Consider the following 18,330-nt stretch of genomic DNA (forward strand, 5'->3'; position numbering starts at 1 on the left):
AGGATGTGGAGCATTCGCTTTTTATGCAATATTTTATAATATTTTAAATCAAGTCTATCTATTATACCGTAGATATTATGTGATCTTATTTTGCTTGTTTTTTAAAATAAATTCTGAAGTTTTTAAACAATGTTTTAAGCAGACTTGGCCAATGGCTCTTAATAAAAATCAGTGGGCTCTTAAAATAAATCATTCGAACGGGGGTTGCGGGCCACCGGGGCTCTCAATTTAATTAAAAAATATTTATTAAACATTTTACGGAAATTTCTGGAACATATTGATTTGTACGCCGTTTTTGAAACTCTGTTTTCCTACCCTGTACGAGAGCGGGATCTAGCGTTACAAATGATTATGTGTGATATTATAATATACTTGCTTGTTTTAAAGTTAATAAATGTTATGTAAGTAACGTAACCAATTTTTATTTTCCTATTTTCCCTACCTAATTTTAAATTTTTTTCCCTAATCCCCCCACCCGCTTGGGCCAGTGGCTCTCAATAAAAATAAACTTAAGGGGGTCGGGGGCCCGCAGGGCCCCCTTAAAAAATATCACTATTTCCAAGTCTGGTTTTAAGCAACGGAAACGAGTCTAGGTGGCGTAACGGCGCTATGATCTAGCGTCTGCTACAGACCAATTAAAAAGTCATAGGAACGTTTTTTCTTAGATAACCTTATATAAAAATATTGGCAAACGATTCAAAAATTGTATTAAAATTCAAGTATCTTTATTAATAAAGTTCAAATTTGCGAATAACGATGAGGAAAAACTAAATAGCTACCTATCTAGCTTTCAAAGGCGAACCAAAGGGAGCGTAGCGATAGTTTTTGGTTGTCAATGCTATTAAAGCTGTGTCTTATGACGTAAGAGCAACATTTTAACAAATTCGGCAAGACCACTTTTAATTTAATAAAAATCCTATTTCGGAAATGTTTAGGAGAATCCACCTATTAGATGGCGCCACTAAGTACTAAGGGGGTTTAAGCTATTTACACCACTGGGAAAGCGAATGAAAGGTCACGCTTTTCATTGCCCAATAGAATAAAAGGGGAAAGGGCAATAACCTTTTACCCGCTGTCCCATTGGTGGAAATAGCTTAACGCCACTAGTACATAGTGGCGCCATCTAATCGGTAGCTACTCTTAAAAATTTCCTCATTAAAATACATTAATATATTATTTTTAATTTAAAACATTTTTCTTTTTATAGAAATAATGAAAATAATTTTTTATCTGGAATTAAAATAAACGTGAAAATTAAATGTATTATGGTAATTAAATCGCTAATCTTATAGAAAATGTAGAGTGGCGGGGACCAGAAGTCAAAGGGGGCTGGAGCGTGTGAATAATTTATGAGTAGCTCTTTCTGTCTCGTTCTTAGCGAGAGGAGGGGGGATTAAGGTACATTGTCACGAAATGGCGACTAATAGGCAACTAATTAGAAATCGACGGCTGATTTTATGTAAATGACGGTAATTAGACGAGATCGAAGCGAGGACAAACAATGTTCGTTTTGCGCGTACAGCGGTCGCCCATTGTATAAATGGCTTTTTTTTAAATACTCTATTGTTAGTTTTTACCCCTTTTTTACCATTCTTAATCGGTATTTAAATTGAATAGAAACTACGTGTGATGGATATTAAATAAGGCGGCAACAGACTTACCAACCAAAAAGACAACGTCTCTCCTTCTTTCATTTTTATTCCTCTTTTGGAATTATTATAAAGCCACAATCTCCATCGTTTCTACCTGCGTATACGTCCTACCGTCAGATGTCACCTGTTGAAATTTCAACAAAAAAAATTAAGTTAATCGATCTATTTAGGATTAGAGATTTTTTTCGCCCTTAAGGGATTTTGGGGTGCTTTGGGAGAAAATATTTGATAAAATTTGGGCCGGCTATGGGCAAGGTTGTTTTAACTTAGTTTTAATCGCGATTATTTTGTTCCGTATAAAGATAAACGAATCCGGATTTAAATATATATTTGGGTGTGTTTAAAAGACAAATTTAATCCTTGGGGTTTCCCTGTATGCGTAGAAACGGGATTTAAATTTAAGATTTGAAATATAAGTAAACACATAGCGACGCGAGAAAATTTACTATTTTTAAAAATACGAATTTAGCCTTCATACTGTATATATACCGTGAAACTTTGGATAAATAATAATAGTTCCTATAGTAGAGATCGGCGTTTGAATAAGAAATTATCCAATTATTTATTTGTATTCATAACCGACAATTATCCAAAAAATATCAGAAAAAAACGATTATTTTTGCATGTTAAATCGTTGTTTATTCGTATAAAATGTTCGTAAAAAACAGTTAACCAAAGTTTTTATGATTAATCGAAATTTTGCCGGTTAATTTATTTGTTCTGCCGATCTCTAGTTCCTACCTGGATATATCACTATATAGTTTCTCGTGTTTGTTACGGGTTCTGCCTTGTACAAGGCTACGTGTTACGGGAGTTTCGGAAATTCTCCGCTAACTTCGCCAAAGCGGCACTGCTGTCGCAAAAACCATTTGCTGGTCAGGTTTTATTTCAAATGATATATCCAGGTAGGAACTAATATTAATAATCCAAGGTGAAATTATAGTTGTATAGTTTGTAGCGCGTTGGAAAATAAAAGAATTTTAGCGCGATTATGACCGCGTATGACGAATTCTGTATATTTAGAGCTCTTAATATATTCAAAATTACATTTCCATTTAAATTTCCAAGTCATCAATTTTAAATAATATTTTAATAATTTAATTTAGTTTAAATTAATAATTTATAGGCGTCAATGGCCTCATACCAACACAATAACCTTTAATCTAATATTTCAGCCGAGTTTGTTCAGGTGTCGATCTCGTCGATCCGATATTTCGGGCAGTTATGTCAACAAGGCAAAGTTTTTCGCTCTGTTTTTATAATAATTTCTGCAACGCGCCAGAGAAGTCACGCACCTGGTTACGGACGCCTGCCATTAATCTTTTAAGTCCTTTATTCCGTATCGTTGTTACGATAGCGCGTTTCTTACGGCTCCGGATGACGCGTTTACGCTAGAGATTAAAAACCAGGGCTCTTTTTTTCTCAATCGTTTTTTTGGAGTGCAAAGCAAATAATAATTAATCTGCCAAAATGTTCCTTCTCAACAGTTCTTGCTTAAGGCGCGATAAGGGTGTGTGTGTCTATGGAAGGTTGGGAACCCCGTAGATGGATGGTTTCGGGTTGGACGTACCTTTCTTTTCCTCCAGCACCATCTGAAAGTGATGGCAATGGCCGCGACGCTCATGAATAGTAGGCAGAAGACAGCCGCGATGGTCAAACTGGAGATGGCGGGTCTGGTTTTGGCCTCTTTCTCTTGACCGTCACTGACCGTCGTTTTGGACGTCATGTCTGTAACGAGATAGAAATAGTGAAGTATTTGTAGAAGTAATAATGCAAATTCCTATACAATATCTATAGAAATGGTGGAAAATTTTAATTTATACGATTTTATACCCTATACAATATGCTTGAAAGTAGTCAATGGACTATGAAAATAAAACTTTTGTAACCCCTGGAGGACATATCTCATGAATAAAAGTTAAAACTTTAAACCTTCACGGCAGTGGCGTAGGAACGGGGGGTACAATGTACCCCTTGAAATTGGAAAGGGGTGCCAAATTGGTTTAGAAGGGGCGCAAAAAGACTGCCGATGAGGATGGCGTCAAATTTAGCATCCCAGCTGTACCCCCCTTAATCCAAAACGTTCCTACGCGCCGCTTCACGGCTCAAACCAGTGGCGTAAATAAGGCCCCCGCAGACCCCGCAATGAAGGAGGGCCACAGGGCTTCAGTGGCCCCTAAATTCCTATCAAATTATATGATAGATACCGACTAAAACCCCGAAAAGAGTTTCACGAGGGGGGGGGGGTCTATGGTGTCTTAGCTACGACACTGGCTCAAACTTTATCTTGTTCAAGGCAGTAATAATTAATTAATTAATTAATTAAGAAGGAGCCGGGTTCGATCCCAGCTTGTGGCACTGGGTGAAAACTCGGAACAACTCCTTCTGCGTAGAGTTTGCAAGTACTCTCCCCACTGGTTAAAGGGGTTTTCCACCGAGGTCTTCGGCTTCCCCTTTCCATCAAAACTTGTTGAGGTTAACGGTAACAGTATGTGTAGGGAGCTGTTGGCTCGAACGCGTGGCATGCAGGGCTTGTCACCACCCTCCTACGCATTGTAACCCGGCCACCTGAATTAATGGCTTCAAAAGTCGCTTGATGACTTAGGCCTAAGGTGGTGCCTTGGGTATTAGCGTAGCTGATTATTAACGGTTTTAACGGTATAATAATTCGTTGATACTCCCTTTAAATTATTTGCTTTTCAAAATAATAATAAAATAATAATCAACTAGGCTAATAATTTCTATAACCTAAAACGGCTTATACAAATAAAAATAATGCTTAAATTAGCAAAATACGCGTGACGCAACAGTTAGGTTACTTTCCAAAACTAGCAATTAGAACACTCTCCGAAACCGGTCCCGTAAAAGTAATCAATTAACGAGCTGTGTTTTTAATTAGATAGTGACGGCGGTTGGCGATAAATATATAGTTTGATAAGCACGCAAAAACGTGTAGCTTTTAAAACCTCAGGCACACGCAAAATTCGAATCTAATCGGAAAAGAATCTTTGGTAAACACGCTGTTCTTGATCAACATTTTTGTTTCTTAACGTTGTGATTATTATACACGGTTGTTCTCCCCACTTTCATTTTCTTTTTTTTACTTTGTCGGCAAATATCGTGACGCGACAATTTTTGAGAAAGAAAAAAATATACGTGCAATGTCGGGAGGCAATAAAAATCAAAGACTAGACCGTGCAACGAATTACTAAACAAATATAAGAAGAACAGAGGATCGTTCTGCTCGAAAAACTTGGCCAAGAAATAGATTGTACGAGCGATTTTACTTTCGAATAATTTGACTGTAGGACCGAGGGGCAGGTCACTTCCTTGATTAACGACGCATCCCTCTAAAGATTAAATCCAATTTAACCGTGATTACTTTGATTAAATTCGATTTAATCACGATTATGTTGATTACATCACTTTAAATCATGTTTAGAATGTTTAAATCTGATTTAATCATGTTTAAATGATTAGATCATGATTAAAAAGATTAGATCATGATTAAAATGATTAAATCCTGATTAAAAAGATTAGATCATGATTAAAAAGATTAGATCATGATTAAAAAGATTAGATCATGATTAAAAAGATTAGATCATGATTAAAAAGATTAGATCATGATTAAAAAGATTAAATCATGATTAAAAAGATTAAATCATGATTAAAAAGATTAGATCATGATTAAAAAGATTAGATCATGATTAAAAAGATTAGATCATGATTAAAAAGATTAGATCATGATTAAAAAGATTAAATCAAGGTTAGAATGTTTACATCTGATTTAATCATGATTGAATGATTAAATATGATTGAAATGATTAAATCTGATTAAAAAGATTAGATCATGATTAGAATAATTAAATCACGTTTAAATCGTGATTAGATTGATTAAATCGTGATTAGATTTTATAATTTCGATTAAATTTTTTAATCTTGATTACCCTGATTTAATCACGATTACCCTGATTTAATCATTTTACTATGATTAAGACGCACGCAAAATGGAAGTGACCTGCCCCTCGCGTAGGACTTTTTACGGAGATCCTTTTATATCGGAGTTTCCCTTGGCGTGGAAACGGGAACGGTCCCGATGACGAAGAACCGATAAGGCGATTGGGATATTTAACCATCTGTCCGTCAATCGCGAACCAATTTACCCCGACAAAAAAGATGACGTAATCGAGCCCTTTAAATTTATTTAACGTTTTCTTTTCCCGAATTGGCGCCTGATTTTGAGGGAAGTGTTTCGCGACTTGTTTCGATTTTGGTTTCCTAAAACAGGTTTCTATCTTCCTTGGCAGGGTGCAAAAGCCTTATCAATCACCCCGATTTAATACGCAATTCGACGGGCTGGAAAAACGTTAGTTCCCTTACCGACATCACGTCACGATTACTTTCTTATAGGTGAAGAAGAGAGTAAAAACTCGCCTTATTAATTAACCTTTAAACCGATATTCAGACTTTGTTTATCAAACTTAATTTACCTCTATACATTGACCTTATATTTCAAGTTCATTTTATAAGTCTGGGAAGAAACGATATTTTCCCAGAAAACAAGATCCGTTCAATCTGTGCAATATCTCACTGGTGGGCGTTCTCTTAAAAAAATAAAAGTGGGAACCAGCTAGATTTATATTTGCTTTAAAAGAATAATAACAGGTCTACTTGGGGGAAAAATGTTAATATCGACCATGAACTAATTTCCAAATTGGAATAAATTATCGATTTTTTTTTCACCCACTGTTATTATTCGTTATTTTTTTTTATCTTCCGCGTTTTCAGCCATTGTACCCGCTCCCCCTTTTTTCCAACTTTAAACTAAATTTCGCCGTATCATATACTTGAAGGACACACTATAGCTATTATAAAAATACAGGAGGAAGAGATAGGCCTAGTTAAGAAAAGAATTGTCTGGAAAATAGCGTCTCTCATAGTTTTGTACATCTGCCTCGTTTCTTTTTATTTCCTAATGTTTACATTACGAACTTAAAATAAGAAAGAGATATCGCGAAAGGTTTAAATTTAGGTATTGTTTAAATATCCGTAATTAAAGTACGTAGACTTTACCTCGTATTAACGTTAATATTACGGTCGGGTTAGGCTTACTTCTAAGGGTGCTTTTCGAAAGCCGAACAATTATAGGTTTTTGGAACTTACAAATACGCCCCCGAGAAAAGTGAAGAGGAAACAAACGCGTTCTTTCAAATGGTTGATATTTATTTGGCAAGAGCCGTGTAATTATCTAGTGTATCGCCTCGTCTGTATTAGTTCTTTCGGCTAGGGTCAAAACAGGTGACTCCTGGAGCGAAACACAAGGTGATAGCGCGAAAACAAGGCGACCCTCTGCTTTCCCACCGTAGGACCTATTTAGGGCTCGGGGGAACTTTATTTCTATCGCGACGCCAGCTGGTGGACCATGAGACTGAGTGGGTCTTGCCATCCTCCAAGAAAAGCACCCTCCGATGGTGTTTGAAATTTATTTAACCCCCCAGTTCCTCGCGTTTTTTGGTACAATCCTAATTAGGGGGTTCGCGCGTCCGTTTGGCAAAGAGACCAATATTTGGGGTTGTCGTTTCAAACGCTTAAAACTACTACGATTTGCGGAAAATTGAGTCAAGCGTAAGAGCGTTTTAAAAACTTCAAAATTACCATTTTATTTGGATGGTTAAAGATATATTATTTCAAACGGAAATAGACTTATAACCCTGATTACGTTCCATTGTCTTTCATCGGGAGAAGAGGTAGATTTATATTAAACGTATACTCACTATGTTCTTCTAATAGCGGATGCGACACCAACTTTTCCGGTCTGGAAGGTAAATGTTCCGGAATGTCCTCATCCTTCTCCAGCGTGTTTACATTCACGCGCGACTTTCGCGAACTTTTTGACGCGTGTTTTCCGCGTTTACTGTCCTCCTTGAAAACCTTCTTGACGCCCAAACATTTTTCCTGGTAGTCTCTGTTGTGAGGACCTCGGTAAGTGTGGCACGAGTCGCAAACGGTGTCCCTGGTGGGCACGCAAGCCCTGGCGACGTAGAGTCCTTCGCCGCAGCGCGAACACACGAAACACGACTGCCGGAACGTGTGGTGAGGCGAGTAAGTGTCGCTAGGACACGCTTGGCACTCGTTGTCGTTGGTTCCTTCGCATTGTTTGGACACGAAGTGACCCGGAAGACATTTGGAACATCGCGCCATCGTCGCGCCGTGTCTGTAGTGATGGATATGATGGTGGTGATGGTGCGAATTGTCCTTGCCCGAACCATGTCCGTGCCGCCCATCAACAGTCGTTATGATCTGAGAAAAAGATTTCACCATTAAAAATCATTTCATTCAAGTCAAAGTGGGTTCATTGTTTGCTTGTTTCGTACAATTAAATAATACGTAATTTAATTATTCACTCGAAGATCTATTTGGTCCGAGTTTCGCGTTTTTTTGTTTGCTCGAAGACCTATCGGTATACGAGCTATTAGTAAGCATTGGCGTAGCTAGGGATTTTTCCTAGGGGGGGCCATGGCCCCAGCCATGAATCGGCCGGCCACGGCAAGGTGGTCACTGACTATCAGCGCATGCGCAACTTTGTAGGTATCAAGTATGGAAGTAGTAGTAGCCGTCAGACTTGGTCATCCAGGACTTTGTTTTAGATCTTAAAAGATAAGATTCGCCCGGGTCGGATTAGCCTATCGAAATCGCACGTTCTAGAATTTTCGAAATGAAAGTGAAAATTAAACCTATCACCTCTAACCTTTGTACTTTCCCAGAGACAAACAGAATGAGGAAGGGTATTTTTCTAGGGTGGGCCCACAGCTTTTTAGGGTGGGCCCGGCCCACCCTGCCCCCCCCCCCTAGCTACGCCTATGTTAGTAAGTTTTTAAATTTCTTCAAATTTGTTATCCCTTTTCATTATGGACTTATCTACTTATTCGCCAATTTTATCATCAATTAAATAATAGGTATATTATTCATTGTAAAACCTTCTACAAGTTCAAATTAACAAAAAAATACCCACAATATTCATTGTAAAACCTTCTACAAGTTCAAATTAACAAAAAATACCCACAACAAACTACTATTTTAAACGTATGTTAATTAAAATTATTCCCCACTCGTTACTGCCAAAGAAAGCTGATACCAAAATCGCGTGGTTTTCAATACAGCCCTCTCAAAATCCATTGTTGAATTTAATCCAACATCTTATATTTTCGAATTTGTCACGGTTGTCAACCGTTTTAAGATAAATCGCCTCAGATTTTGAGCTTTTCTTTGGAGAGATACTCGAAACTAAGCACTGGTATAATCCTCGTAGTTTTTTCTCTATACTTAACTTAAGCATACGGGTAAAAATAAAATGTCAGTAACGTTGGCGCGGTCCATGTTTTATGCATTTCTAGAGCACATGCGAGATCACGTAATACCCGAAACCTCCTCCCCGTTATAAAACAACTTTTGTTTCATCTATCTAGATAAAAACGCTTTTTCTTCTAACGTGGGCCATTTCTAATACGCGTGGGCTTATATAGCAAACCAAGTATAAACTTATATATAATATATTAACCGTGGCCTCCGTATACCTTCAAAATTATACCTATGAAAAAAAACTTGACTTGGAAATGTGTAAGGACGCAGGCGCCGTATGGTCGACTCCAGGGAGAGGGGATCAAACGAGATAATATTTTCTTCTGCTTTAAGGGATTCTTTGAAAGGAAAGTGGCGCATACGTGCAGCGTTGAAGCTCAACCTTTGACCCTCATACCCCAGCCCAGGAAATTTATTTTAGTGACATTAGAGTTAAATCGTACGTGATCCTGATTCTCTTTCCCTACTAGATAAACCAATTTTATCCGCTCTATCGCGCCTTTTTCTTTGCCAATTGGTTTGAACTTAGCTAAGTTGGCGATGCAATTAAATATGCATTAATGTAAATTATTTTGAACCATCTATTTTTACGAATTGAAAATCAAACTAATACGTATAGATTGTGGTTTTTTGTAAATTGCGATTTATTCCTTACCAAAAATAAAATCGACTTAGTTATCTTTAGTTAATAGTTAATATAGGTAGAAGCGTAAGTAACATAATACCGATAAGTATGACAAATAGAAAAAAATATCTATTTTGCTTTCAAAGGTCAGCTCAGCGTTGAATGCCTAGTGTCTAAATAATCCTAAGTCGAAATCTACTACTACTAACAACGACGATAATAAGTCCAATGTGGGCTAAGGTATCAGTATCAAAATATAGTACGGTAAGAAAATTTTGCATTAAAAAAATTATATAATATTTACTTTAATTACGGTTAAACTAAAACTAAAAAACACAATTTTATAATATATTTTCCCAAGAAAAATAAAAACGTACTTACCGTAAGGCACACAACGCCTAACAGATGGAACAACTCCCAGTTCTTCATTTTAAGGCTTGATTTAAAGGTCACCGTAACATCTCCAAATGCAAAAGGTAAACCAAACTCCGAATTGTTTTAAATAACTGACCGTCCACTTTGACTCGGCTCGTCGCCAAAATGAAAACAAACGGATTGAATTCGGGCTGCGGGAGGTCGCGTCCGTGCGGAGAAACTCTTGCAAGTTGAACTGTTGCGTAAAAACCATCCGTCGATCCGGGTGTAGAGAGAGAGGAGAGAGAGAAGGCGATAAGAGCGCCCCTGTCGGTCGACGTCGCAACTACAATGGCTAGTCCGTCCACCGTGAGCTGCGGAGCGCAGCGTACTTTCTCCGGGCCTTGCAGCGATTGGAATCATCGTGGAGTGGGAGACCTACTCCTATTTATACGGCCCCCCCTTCCGCGGGACATCCACCCCCTGGCAGTGCCCCCTCGCCCCTCGCTGTCTACCCCCGCTCTAGTTGAAAAGGTTAAGCAGAAGCTTCCAGGGGAATTTCGGGGTCCCCTCTCTCCTTAACCAACAACACCTGCCCGAAAGACCCTGGCCAGATGAGACTGTATCCAGTGCCCCTACATTCATTAACTGTCCGATTTTAATAGTGGAAATGAATTTTGTAGAGCGTAACTGCGATGTACGATTCGCGATACCTTATCATCTTGTCAAATTGATAGATTACATTCATATTTTGTCTGTCTCGTTGTTGGTTAATTTCAGTTAAAATAGCCTAAGAATCAAATGAATTAATTTAATTCAAATACCTCTGGCACACACAAATTAATAATAAATATAAAAATATAGATCACAATAAAATGATTTGGTTTAAAATTGTTTCATGCTATCTAAGCAATTTACAAAATATTAGTCCTATAGTTTTGTGCACTGTCCATAATAAAGATTATTTAGAACTACCCAATACTAATCAAAATTAGGATAAAATTATAATGATGTCACTTTTGTAAAATCAATTTTGCCACTGCCCAACATGACTCGCAGACCGTATGTTTTGGTTAGTGCTCAAATCTAGAACTACCCTAATACCAATACGGCTCCTACTTTTGGAAATGGTCAGTCTTTCTCGTAGCTTAATTATAACGAATGTTTTTATCAAATGCGTCATAAATAAAGCTTATCGCAACATAATATTTGTAGAGTTTGAAATATATATAATGCCCCTCGTATTCCAATTACCTTTTCGTTAATTTATTTATACCTGTATTCAAAATTTGCCTTTGAAGTTGACTATATAGATAAAGAAATATTTAGTGTAAGTCCGGTCAGGTTGGCCTTCTACTTGCCTAAAACCTCTTCCGTTTGTATGCGTCATAACATAAGTGGATAATAGGGGCGTAGGAACGTTCTAGAAGTTGGAGGGGGCAAAGATAAACGAAAAGTGGTCTGGAGAATGGTTTTGAATTTTTAATGGAGTGTAGCTTCTCCGAATGCATGTGTACTGTTTACTACTATGTAAATTGGCGGGAAAAGACTGAAATTTAAACACAGTTGAGGTTATATAAACTGTATATGCTTTTAAAATGATAATTTGAGCCTTTTGAAAATTTCAACTGACCAAAATGTTGGAGGGGGCAATAACATTAGTTGCCCCTCCCAACATAATTCTAGGGAGGGGCATTGCCCCCCCTGTCCCTCCCGGTTCCTACGCCCCTGGTGGATAATAAACATAAGTATGACACAGAACGAATTAAGTTAATGATAGTCTGTCGTGGAGTGATTGCGAAATAGGAAGTTCCCGAACAGGAAACTCGTCCCTTCCTATTCTTTCCGTTGGCAAAATAGTTCATTAGTTTGATGGCGAGAAATACGTTGTCATTGGCGAAACAGACTATCATTAAAAAATTTGCATTGGGTGAATTGGAAGTGTCTTACTTATGTTTATTATCTACTTATGGTCATATAAATATCTAAACGGACAATTTCAGTTCGGTTTTTAAACTTTACCTACTAATAACACTGAAGCTCGCTATCAAAAATCAACATGTTTATTTACATAGAAAAAATCGTCCGTTTTCGATTCTATTTTAGAGTCGGTGTTACCAGAAGCCTATAATAAGAGAAGACTCTAACTCAACCAAAATCGTGAAACGAGTCGTTTTCGGACTAGAGGTATTCGGAGGGATACAGATTTATTAATGCGATAAGTGACCAGAAAATATAGTCCTCTCAATATATATATATATACCGAGGGACTTAAGCTGTACAAATCAGCAGTGAAATAACTTGAAATCTGAAATCATATGTTCAAAATTTCTAACACTGAAATGATTGGATAGCCCCTCGATTCATACGCCAGCAGTAGCGGAGAAAACATTTGAAAAATTCAGACGGTTTTTTATATTTTAGCTCGTAGAATTCCATAGGATTTTGCTGGGGATTTTAAATTTTCAGATTCGCCTCGTTTTGATTGAACTTGGTAATTTATCCATTATTAAGGTAATAAATGTTAAAACTATTATTTGCTATCATAAAAACACATACTAATGAACAATAATCGTGATTTTGAAGGCGATATCTCCGTATGATTTTCTCAATACGCTTTGAAGAATGTTAAGCCTTGCCCGCTTTTCGCGTTTACGTTTCAGGTTTGCCAACCGACGTTTTGGAGAGCAAACTACTTTTTCGCCACAAAGACTAAATATAGCGCTCATGAGATTTGCAAGTCCTAGGCCGCGTTCATTTCTGTGCTCAGTGTCGAAAACAACTCGTTTCAAAAGTTTTACGTTGGCGGTAGAGGGAGTTAGAGGCTTCTCTTATTATAGGCTTCTGGTGTTACCAAGAATTTATTTATTTATAAATTCAATCTCATCGGAAGTTTTAAGGAACCAATTTAAGCAGCTCACTTTTCGAGCATGAGTCATTCTCCCTAAATATAAACAAATACATTTCATAATATTACCATAAGTGGATAATAATCATAAGTATGACACTTTCTATTCAGCCAGTGCAAATTTTTTAATGATAGGCTGTTTCGCCAATGACAACGTAAACCATGACGTACCGACGGACTGACAACTCTCCGCGAACTGCTCCTTGTATTTGGAGGAGGCCCGGAAAATCGACGACGGTCCGCCGGCAGCCTTTTCGACGGACCAGCCAAGGCCTATTGATAACCGAAATCCTTTCAAAAGTGTAAATAACGCTTACTTTTGGAAAATAATGATGAATTATTGAATCGAAAGATAAAAATATCTATTATAAACACTGGCTCCATTTCAGAAGTTAGTTTTTTTAGAATTTCAAACCTAAACGCGTGTACTCTCGTCTTTCCCCCAGGGGCTAACCATTAAGAATTTGCCTGTACACCGATTACGTAATCATTAATGAGTACAGATGAGTACAATGAGTACACATGACTACGATGAGTACAGAATGATTGCGATGAGTCAGGGGCGTAGGAACCGGGAGGGGCAAGGGGGGAAATGCCCCTCCCTAGAGTTTTGCTGGGAGGGGCAACTAACGTTATTGCCCCCTAAAACTTTTTGGTTAGTTGAAATCTTGAAAAGGCTCAAATTCTCAATTTAAAAGCGTATAAAGCTTATGGAACCTCAACTGTGTTTAAATTTAAGTATTTTCCCGCCCATAAAGTACACATGCATTTGGTTTTGCAGATTTTAAATTAAAATTATATTTAACACTTTTAAGTAAAAAATGTTGTAGAAATAACCATTAAAACATTTCTATAAAACGATAAATGAGATATCTAAATTGCTTCGGAGAGCCCAGACCCCTGTTTCGTTTCTCTTTGCCCCCTCCAACTTTTAAAACGCTCCTACGCCCCTGCGATGAATACAGAATGATTACGATGAGTACAGATTGATTACGATGAGTACAGAATGATTACGATGAGTACAGAATGATTACGATGAGTACAGAATGATTACGATGAGTAGAGAATGATTACGATGAGTAGATAATGATTATGATGAGTACAGAATGATTATGATGAGTAGAGAATGATTACGATGAGTACAGAATGATTACGATTCCAGCCGCTTATTTCGTTGACTCTCCGTTTGCAAACGTGACGTCAGTCCCGGAAGTGAAAAAAGTCGTACAGTAGCGAATGCGCATTCAACGGTTACACCATTTGCTGTTACTGAACGCGGCCTAAATGCTTAAGTGGACGTAAAAACCTTTTTATTTAATAATAATAATCATAATAATAATTAGCTAGGCTAATACCCAAGGCACCACCTTAGGCCTAAGTCATCAAGCGACTTTTGAAGCCGGGTTACTATGCGTAAGGTGGTGGCAAGCCCTGCATGCCACGCGATCGAGCCAACAGCTCCCTACACTCACTATTACCGTTAACCTCTACAAGTTTTTATGGAAGGGGAAACCGAAGAGCTCGGGGGACTTAAATTGTCGAAGCATTTCTTTAATATCACTTACGTCGCCATAGCAGACCACCATGATTTTGACAAATACTATCGAATGTTTGATATTTCGATAGCAGCCATTTTTTTGTCATTTTGATTTTTACAGAATAGCCTCCCAGAACACGGCCAACTTTGATCTCTCGCGCTACAGCGGCCATCTCATTCGTTGACGTTTCTGTGTTAACCTATGAGCCAAAGATGTGTATGACGTGAGCGCCCCTAGCGGATTATAATTTTTAGAATAGTTTTTACATTGATGTCAATATAACAACCGAGCGTGGCGCTGAACTCCTACACGTTATAGTACAGTTTATAGGGGGAAAATCCTTGCTCGCGGAATTTCGACGAATGTGTTGGCCGCTGTAGCGCGAACAGCGCGTGATCAAAGCTGGCCGTGCCCAGAACGAAGACCGTCACAAATTCGGGAGGTCATGTGACAATGTTTTGTCTACGTCATTTAGCTGTAGCTCTTGAAGGTAAAGGGCACGCACGGAAGTCGCGAGACCTTTTGGAATTTGAAATCCGCGTGCAAAACGCGCGTACCAATAAAGTAGGAAAAAGCTTAAGCTCGTGACGCAGATACAAACATTTTATACTTTTAATTTTTGATTGTTTTATTTTTTGTAAACACCTATTCCTACTACTATTTCTAAGTAAAGTTAATTTTGAGCCGTCATTTGGCCAGAAATTTGCGAAGGTACTTATTATTTCTAACAAACTTTTGGTATTACTAAAAACACAATTACCAAAACTACATTGCACACACTAAACTGACCCTAAAAAGAACGATTTTCCCACGAAATTTAACATTGATATTTCCTATCGAGTATGATTAAGCAATCCTTTAATTGCAGGATCATTGTTAAACAAATTTAACATTTTACCAGAAACTAATGCAATTGATTCCCAAATTAGTAAACCCTTAAAAAGTCAAAAATCTGCAGACAGCGGTGGCGATCGGGAAAAAAAAAACTTTGAGGGCGCGGTCCATTATTTTTAATCATAAAATCATCTATTAAACCTTAAGCAAGAAAAAGTACAACTATAACTCTTTATTACTTTATTTAATAAAAAAAGGGTTCTTTCTAATATATCTAACTAAATTGAAGTCGATATCTTCCGAAAGATCTCTGTATACATGGATCAAATCTAGATCATTAAGCCTTTCTTTACCACCCATTACGAAGGTATTTTCCATAGATATAGGAAACATATATAAAGGTCTAGATAAAATATTTCAAAGGGAGTGAATACGGAGGTGACAGCTAGCAGAAACGCGTAATTTCTGCAGGCTATCCTTATAAGGCGCTATCTATCGATAAGAAAGCTCGTGCTATCGTCGCGAGAGCCATTGTCTCCCGCTTAAAAATTATACTAAAAGTCACCAACAGATGGTGTCTAAAGACTACGGCCTGCGGAAAGGTCAAGCACTTAGTACTAAAATGCTAAGAGACCTCGCGCTCTTGGTCACGTGCCTTCCTCGGTGTCTGCTAGGTGTCAATTCCGTATTTTATATTAGGCTTAGACGCCCCGAAATTTATCTAGACCTTTATATACATTTCTTATATCTATGGGTATTTTCAATGAGGTAGAATAAATAGAGATCCAAAACCGCCTTCCAGGACCCACCGTTTCGCGGGACAGTATTTTTTGAGTTGGAAAGTTAGGCCTGGTAAATGAACTCGATCAAATCGTGTAGGCGCCATCTATCGTGTTAATGGAAAACTAAACCTTAATATATTTTGCAAAAGTGTCTGCGTATAGAAACAAATGGCGCCAACACGATTGGATAAAGTTAAAACTTAAGCCTAATTCTCAAACTCAAATAAAACGCGTCCCGCGAATCAAAGATTTGTTTGGATCTCTATGTATTCTACCTCATTGGGTATTTTAAGCTAACTATTATAATTTAAGATAATTTGGTAAAACAGGGTACACGACGACGCGTTTTTTCTGTTTGGACGAATCTATTGAAATCAATATTAGACCAGGGTTCGTACACGACCTGGAATATCTGGAAAACCTGGAAAAGTCAGGGAATTTTAAAATGTTTCCAAAAGGTCCGGGAAAAGTCAGGGAATTTGAAAATGATTCCCAATGGTCAGGGAATAGTCAGGGAAATTTAAAATGGTCCAAAATAGTAAGGGAATTTTAAAATGACCCCAAAAACAAATCCGACAAATAATATTTGGAAAAATGTATTAAAAATACATAATTAACATTTTTCAAGATTTTACATCAAAACATAAATTTATTCTACAAAAATGGTCAGGGAATTTTGGCAATTTAGTCAGGGAAAACCTGGAAATGTCAGGGAATTTAATACCGGAAATTTTGTACGAACCCTGTAGACTTATTTCCTCTTCAATATCAAAATAACTTCTGTAAAAGGCAAAGAGGGTATAGGTTTTCCCTCATATTTTATTTTCGTGGGGGTTCTGCAACCGTATATTTTCTCTTGTGGGGGCTGGAGCCCCAGAGCCCCCGCCGGATTCGCCGTCATTAGACTACAGATATCGCGTAAGGAGAAGTGGTTGTTAAAATAAACGTAGTCTACACTCTCTTTGCGTCTAAGCAAATACGAAATTAGCCAATTGATTTTACTAATTGGTTCGCAGGTGACGAGTAATGTGAGAGAGGAAACAACAGGCTAGACCCAGGTGTTTCGGGCGCGCTCTTCTTCGTTTTGCACCGAAGTGGCGCGTGGCTCGTTTCCTAACAGACCTGATGCGGAACCAGAACCGATCTAATGAGCTATAAATAGCAATTAGCGCCCAGCCGGGCCAGTTTGAAAGGGGGATCCGAGTTTAAAAAAGCGCCGTGTCGACATCAGCCCTTCGGATAGTCACTCTTTTTTATTATCGTTGGGCTTTGGTCGTGGGCATAGTTAGAGTCACGGGCCTATAGGCGGATCAGCGCGAAGATCAAAAGAGGGGCCTCCCTCCCTCCCTACCGCCGCGCATGAAAAATATTTCAGCTGCGGCGGGTCGTTTTTATCGTGGCCGCCGAAGAACTCTCGATTGTCGCCCTCAAAGCAGATGCAACCCGCGACACGCGCCAAATCTTTTATTGTAACATTCGCAAAAATTTCTTCGGGTGCCACTTCGTAACGGAGTCGCCCGGCTTTCGATTCGCGCTCTCCGGCCTCGCGTTTCGAAGTGTCGCTCCACGTCGGGGTTCCCAACGCCCCCTGATAAGAATTTCGCCATCGATATCGGGAGGATTACGTATCGAATTCGAAAAATCTGCCCTCCCCTCACTAGGTCCTCTCTTTTTTTGGCCCTGTCCCGTTGGAGAGCCCACGCGCCGTTGGCTCCGGGCTCCGGTGATACGGGGCCTGTGTCTTTGGTAGGACTGGTGCGCGCCAGTGGTACTGGAGGGGTGCAGCTGCTCTTCTCCTAATTGTACTTCTCGACAATCGTTGGATTTTATTTGAAGGGCCCCCCACGCCAACGATTTCATTTCTTATCCAACGATAAAAATAAGGAAAAACACGTTTCGAGTCATTCATATAGGGGTATATTTTGAAGTATCTTTAAGGGTTTTATCGCGCCCCTTTTTACAAAACCCTTTTTTTCATGTTCTACATGCGGGTTAATTGAATGTTAGTTCATTGACTTAAGTGGTTGAATTTGCGAAGGTAGTAGTGGCGGAATAGGGGATACCCTCCTAGATTTCAGGCAGAGATACAATCAATGTATTTGTACCTTACCCCCCAATTATCCTTCCAAACATTTCATAAATCACATTTTGGCCTATAATTATACATAATATAATAATAATATTTATTTTCCTATTATTTAAACGGAAATTTAAGGGTATCAATTCGTCCAAATTCCATATTGGTATTGTCAAAAGTATATAATATATATATCTTAGA

At 38.3% G+C, this 18,330-nt stretch overlaps 1 protein-coding gene across 4 annotated transcripts; it reads right to left on the reverse strand.

Annotated features, from left to right (window-relative positions):
- Positions 1–1,661: 1,661 nt before the first annotated feature.
- On the reverse strand, positions 1,662–10,386 carry LOC149934931 (uncharacterized). Of its 4 annotated transcripts, none has more exons than XM_090154181.1 (4): positions 10,018–10,386; positions 7,427–7,952; positions 3,223–3,380; positions 1,662–1,776 (listed from the first exon to the last, which is right to left on the reverse strand). In XM_090154181.1, the coding sequence occupies exons 1-4, from the start codon at positions 10,063–10,065 to the stop codon at positions 1,717–1,719; spliced, it is 792 nt and encodes a 263-aa protein (XP_090010307.1). In that variant the 5' UTR covers positions 10,066–10,386; the 3' UTR covers positions 1,662–1,716. The 4 variants fall into 4 exon arrangements, with proteins under 4 accessions (XP_090010307.1, XP_090010310.1, XP_090010309.1 ...); XM_090154184.1 differs by lacking the exon at positions 10,018–10,386 and adding an exon at positions 9,241–9,492; XM_090154183.1 differs by lacking the exon at positions 10,018–10,386 and adding an exon at positions 9,227–9,492.
- Between the last annotated feature and the right edge of the window lie 7,944 nt (positions 10,387–18,330).

This window comes from Leiobunum rupestre, chromosome 7 (assembly GCF_980474605.1).
Source record: "Leiobunum rupestre chromosome 7, qqLeiRupe1.1.hap1, whole genome shotgun sequence".
Classification (NCBI taxonomy): domain Eukaryota; kingdom Metazoa; phylum Arthropoda; class Arachnida; order Opiliones; family Sclerosomatidae; genus Leiobunum; species Leiobunum rupestre.

Bases quoted from the DNA above. Each gene is read 5' to 3' on its own strand.
- LOC149934931 (XM_090154181.1), bottom strand. From the start codon at position 10,065: ATGAAGAACTGGGAGTTGTTCCATCTGTTAGGCGTTGTGTGCCTTACG. The intron at 3,381-7,426 runs GTGAGTATACGT...ATCTCGTTACAG, and splicing joins TCCGCTATTAGAAGAACATA to ACATGACGTCCAAAACGACG. The intron at 1,777-3,222 runs GTACGTCCAACC...AAATTTCAACAG, and splicing joins GGTGCTGGAGGAAAAGAAAG to GTGACATCTGACGGTAGGAC.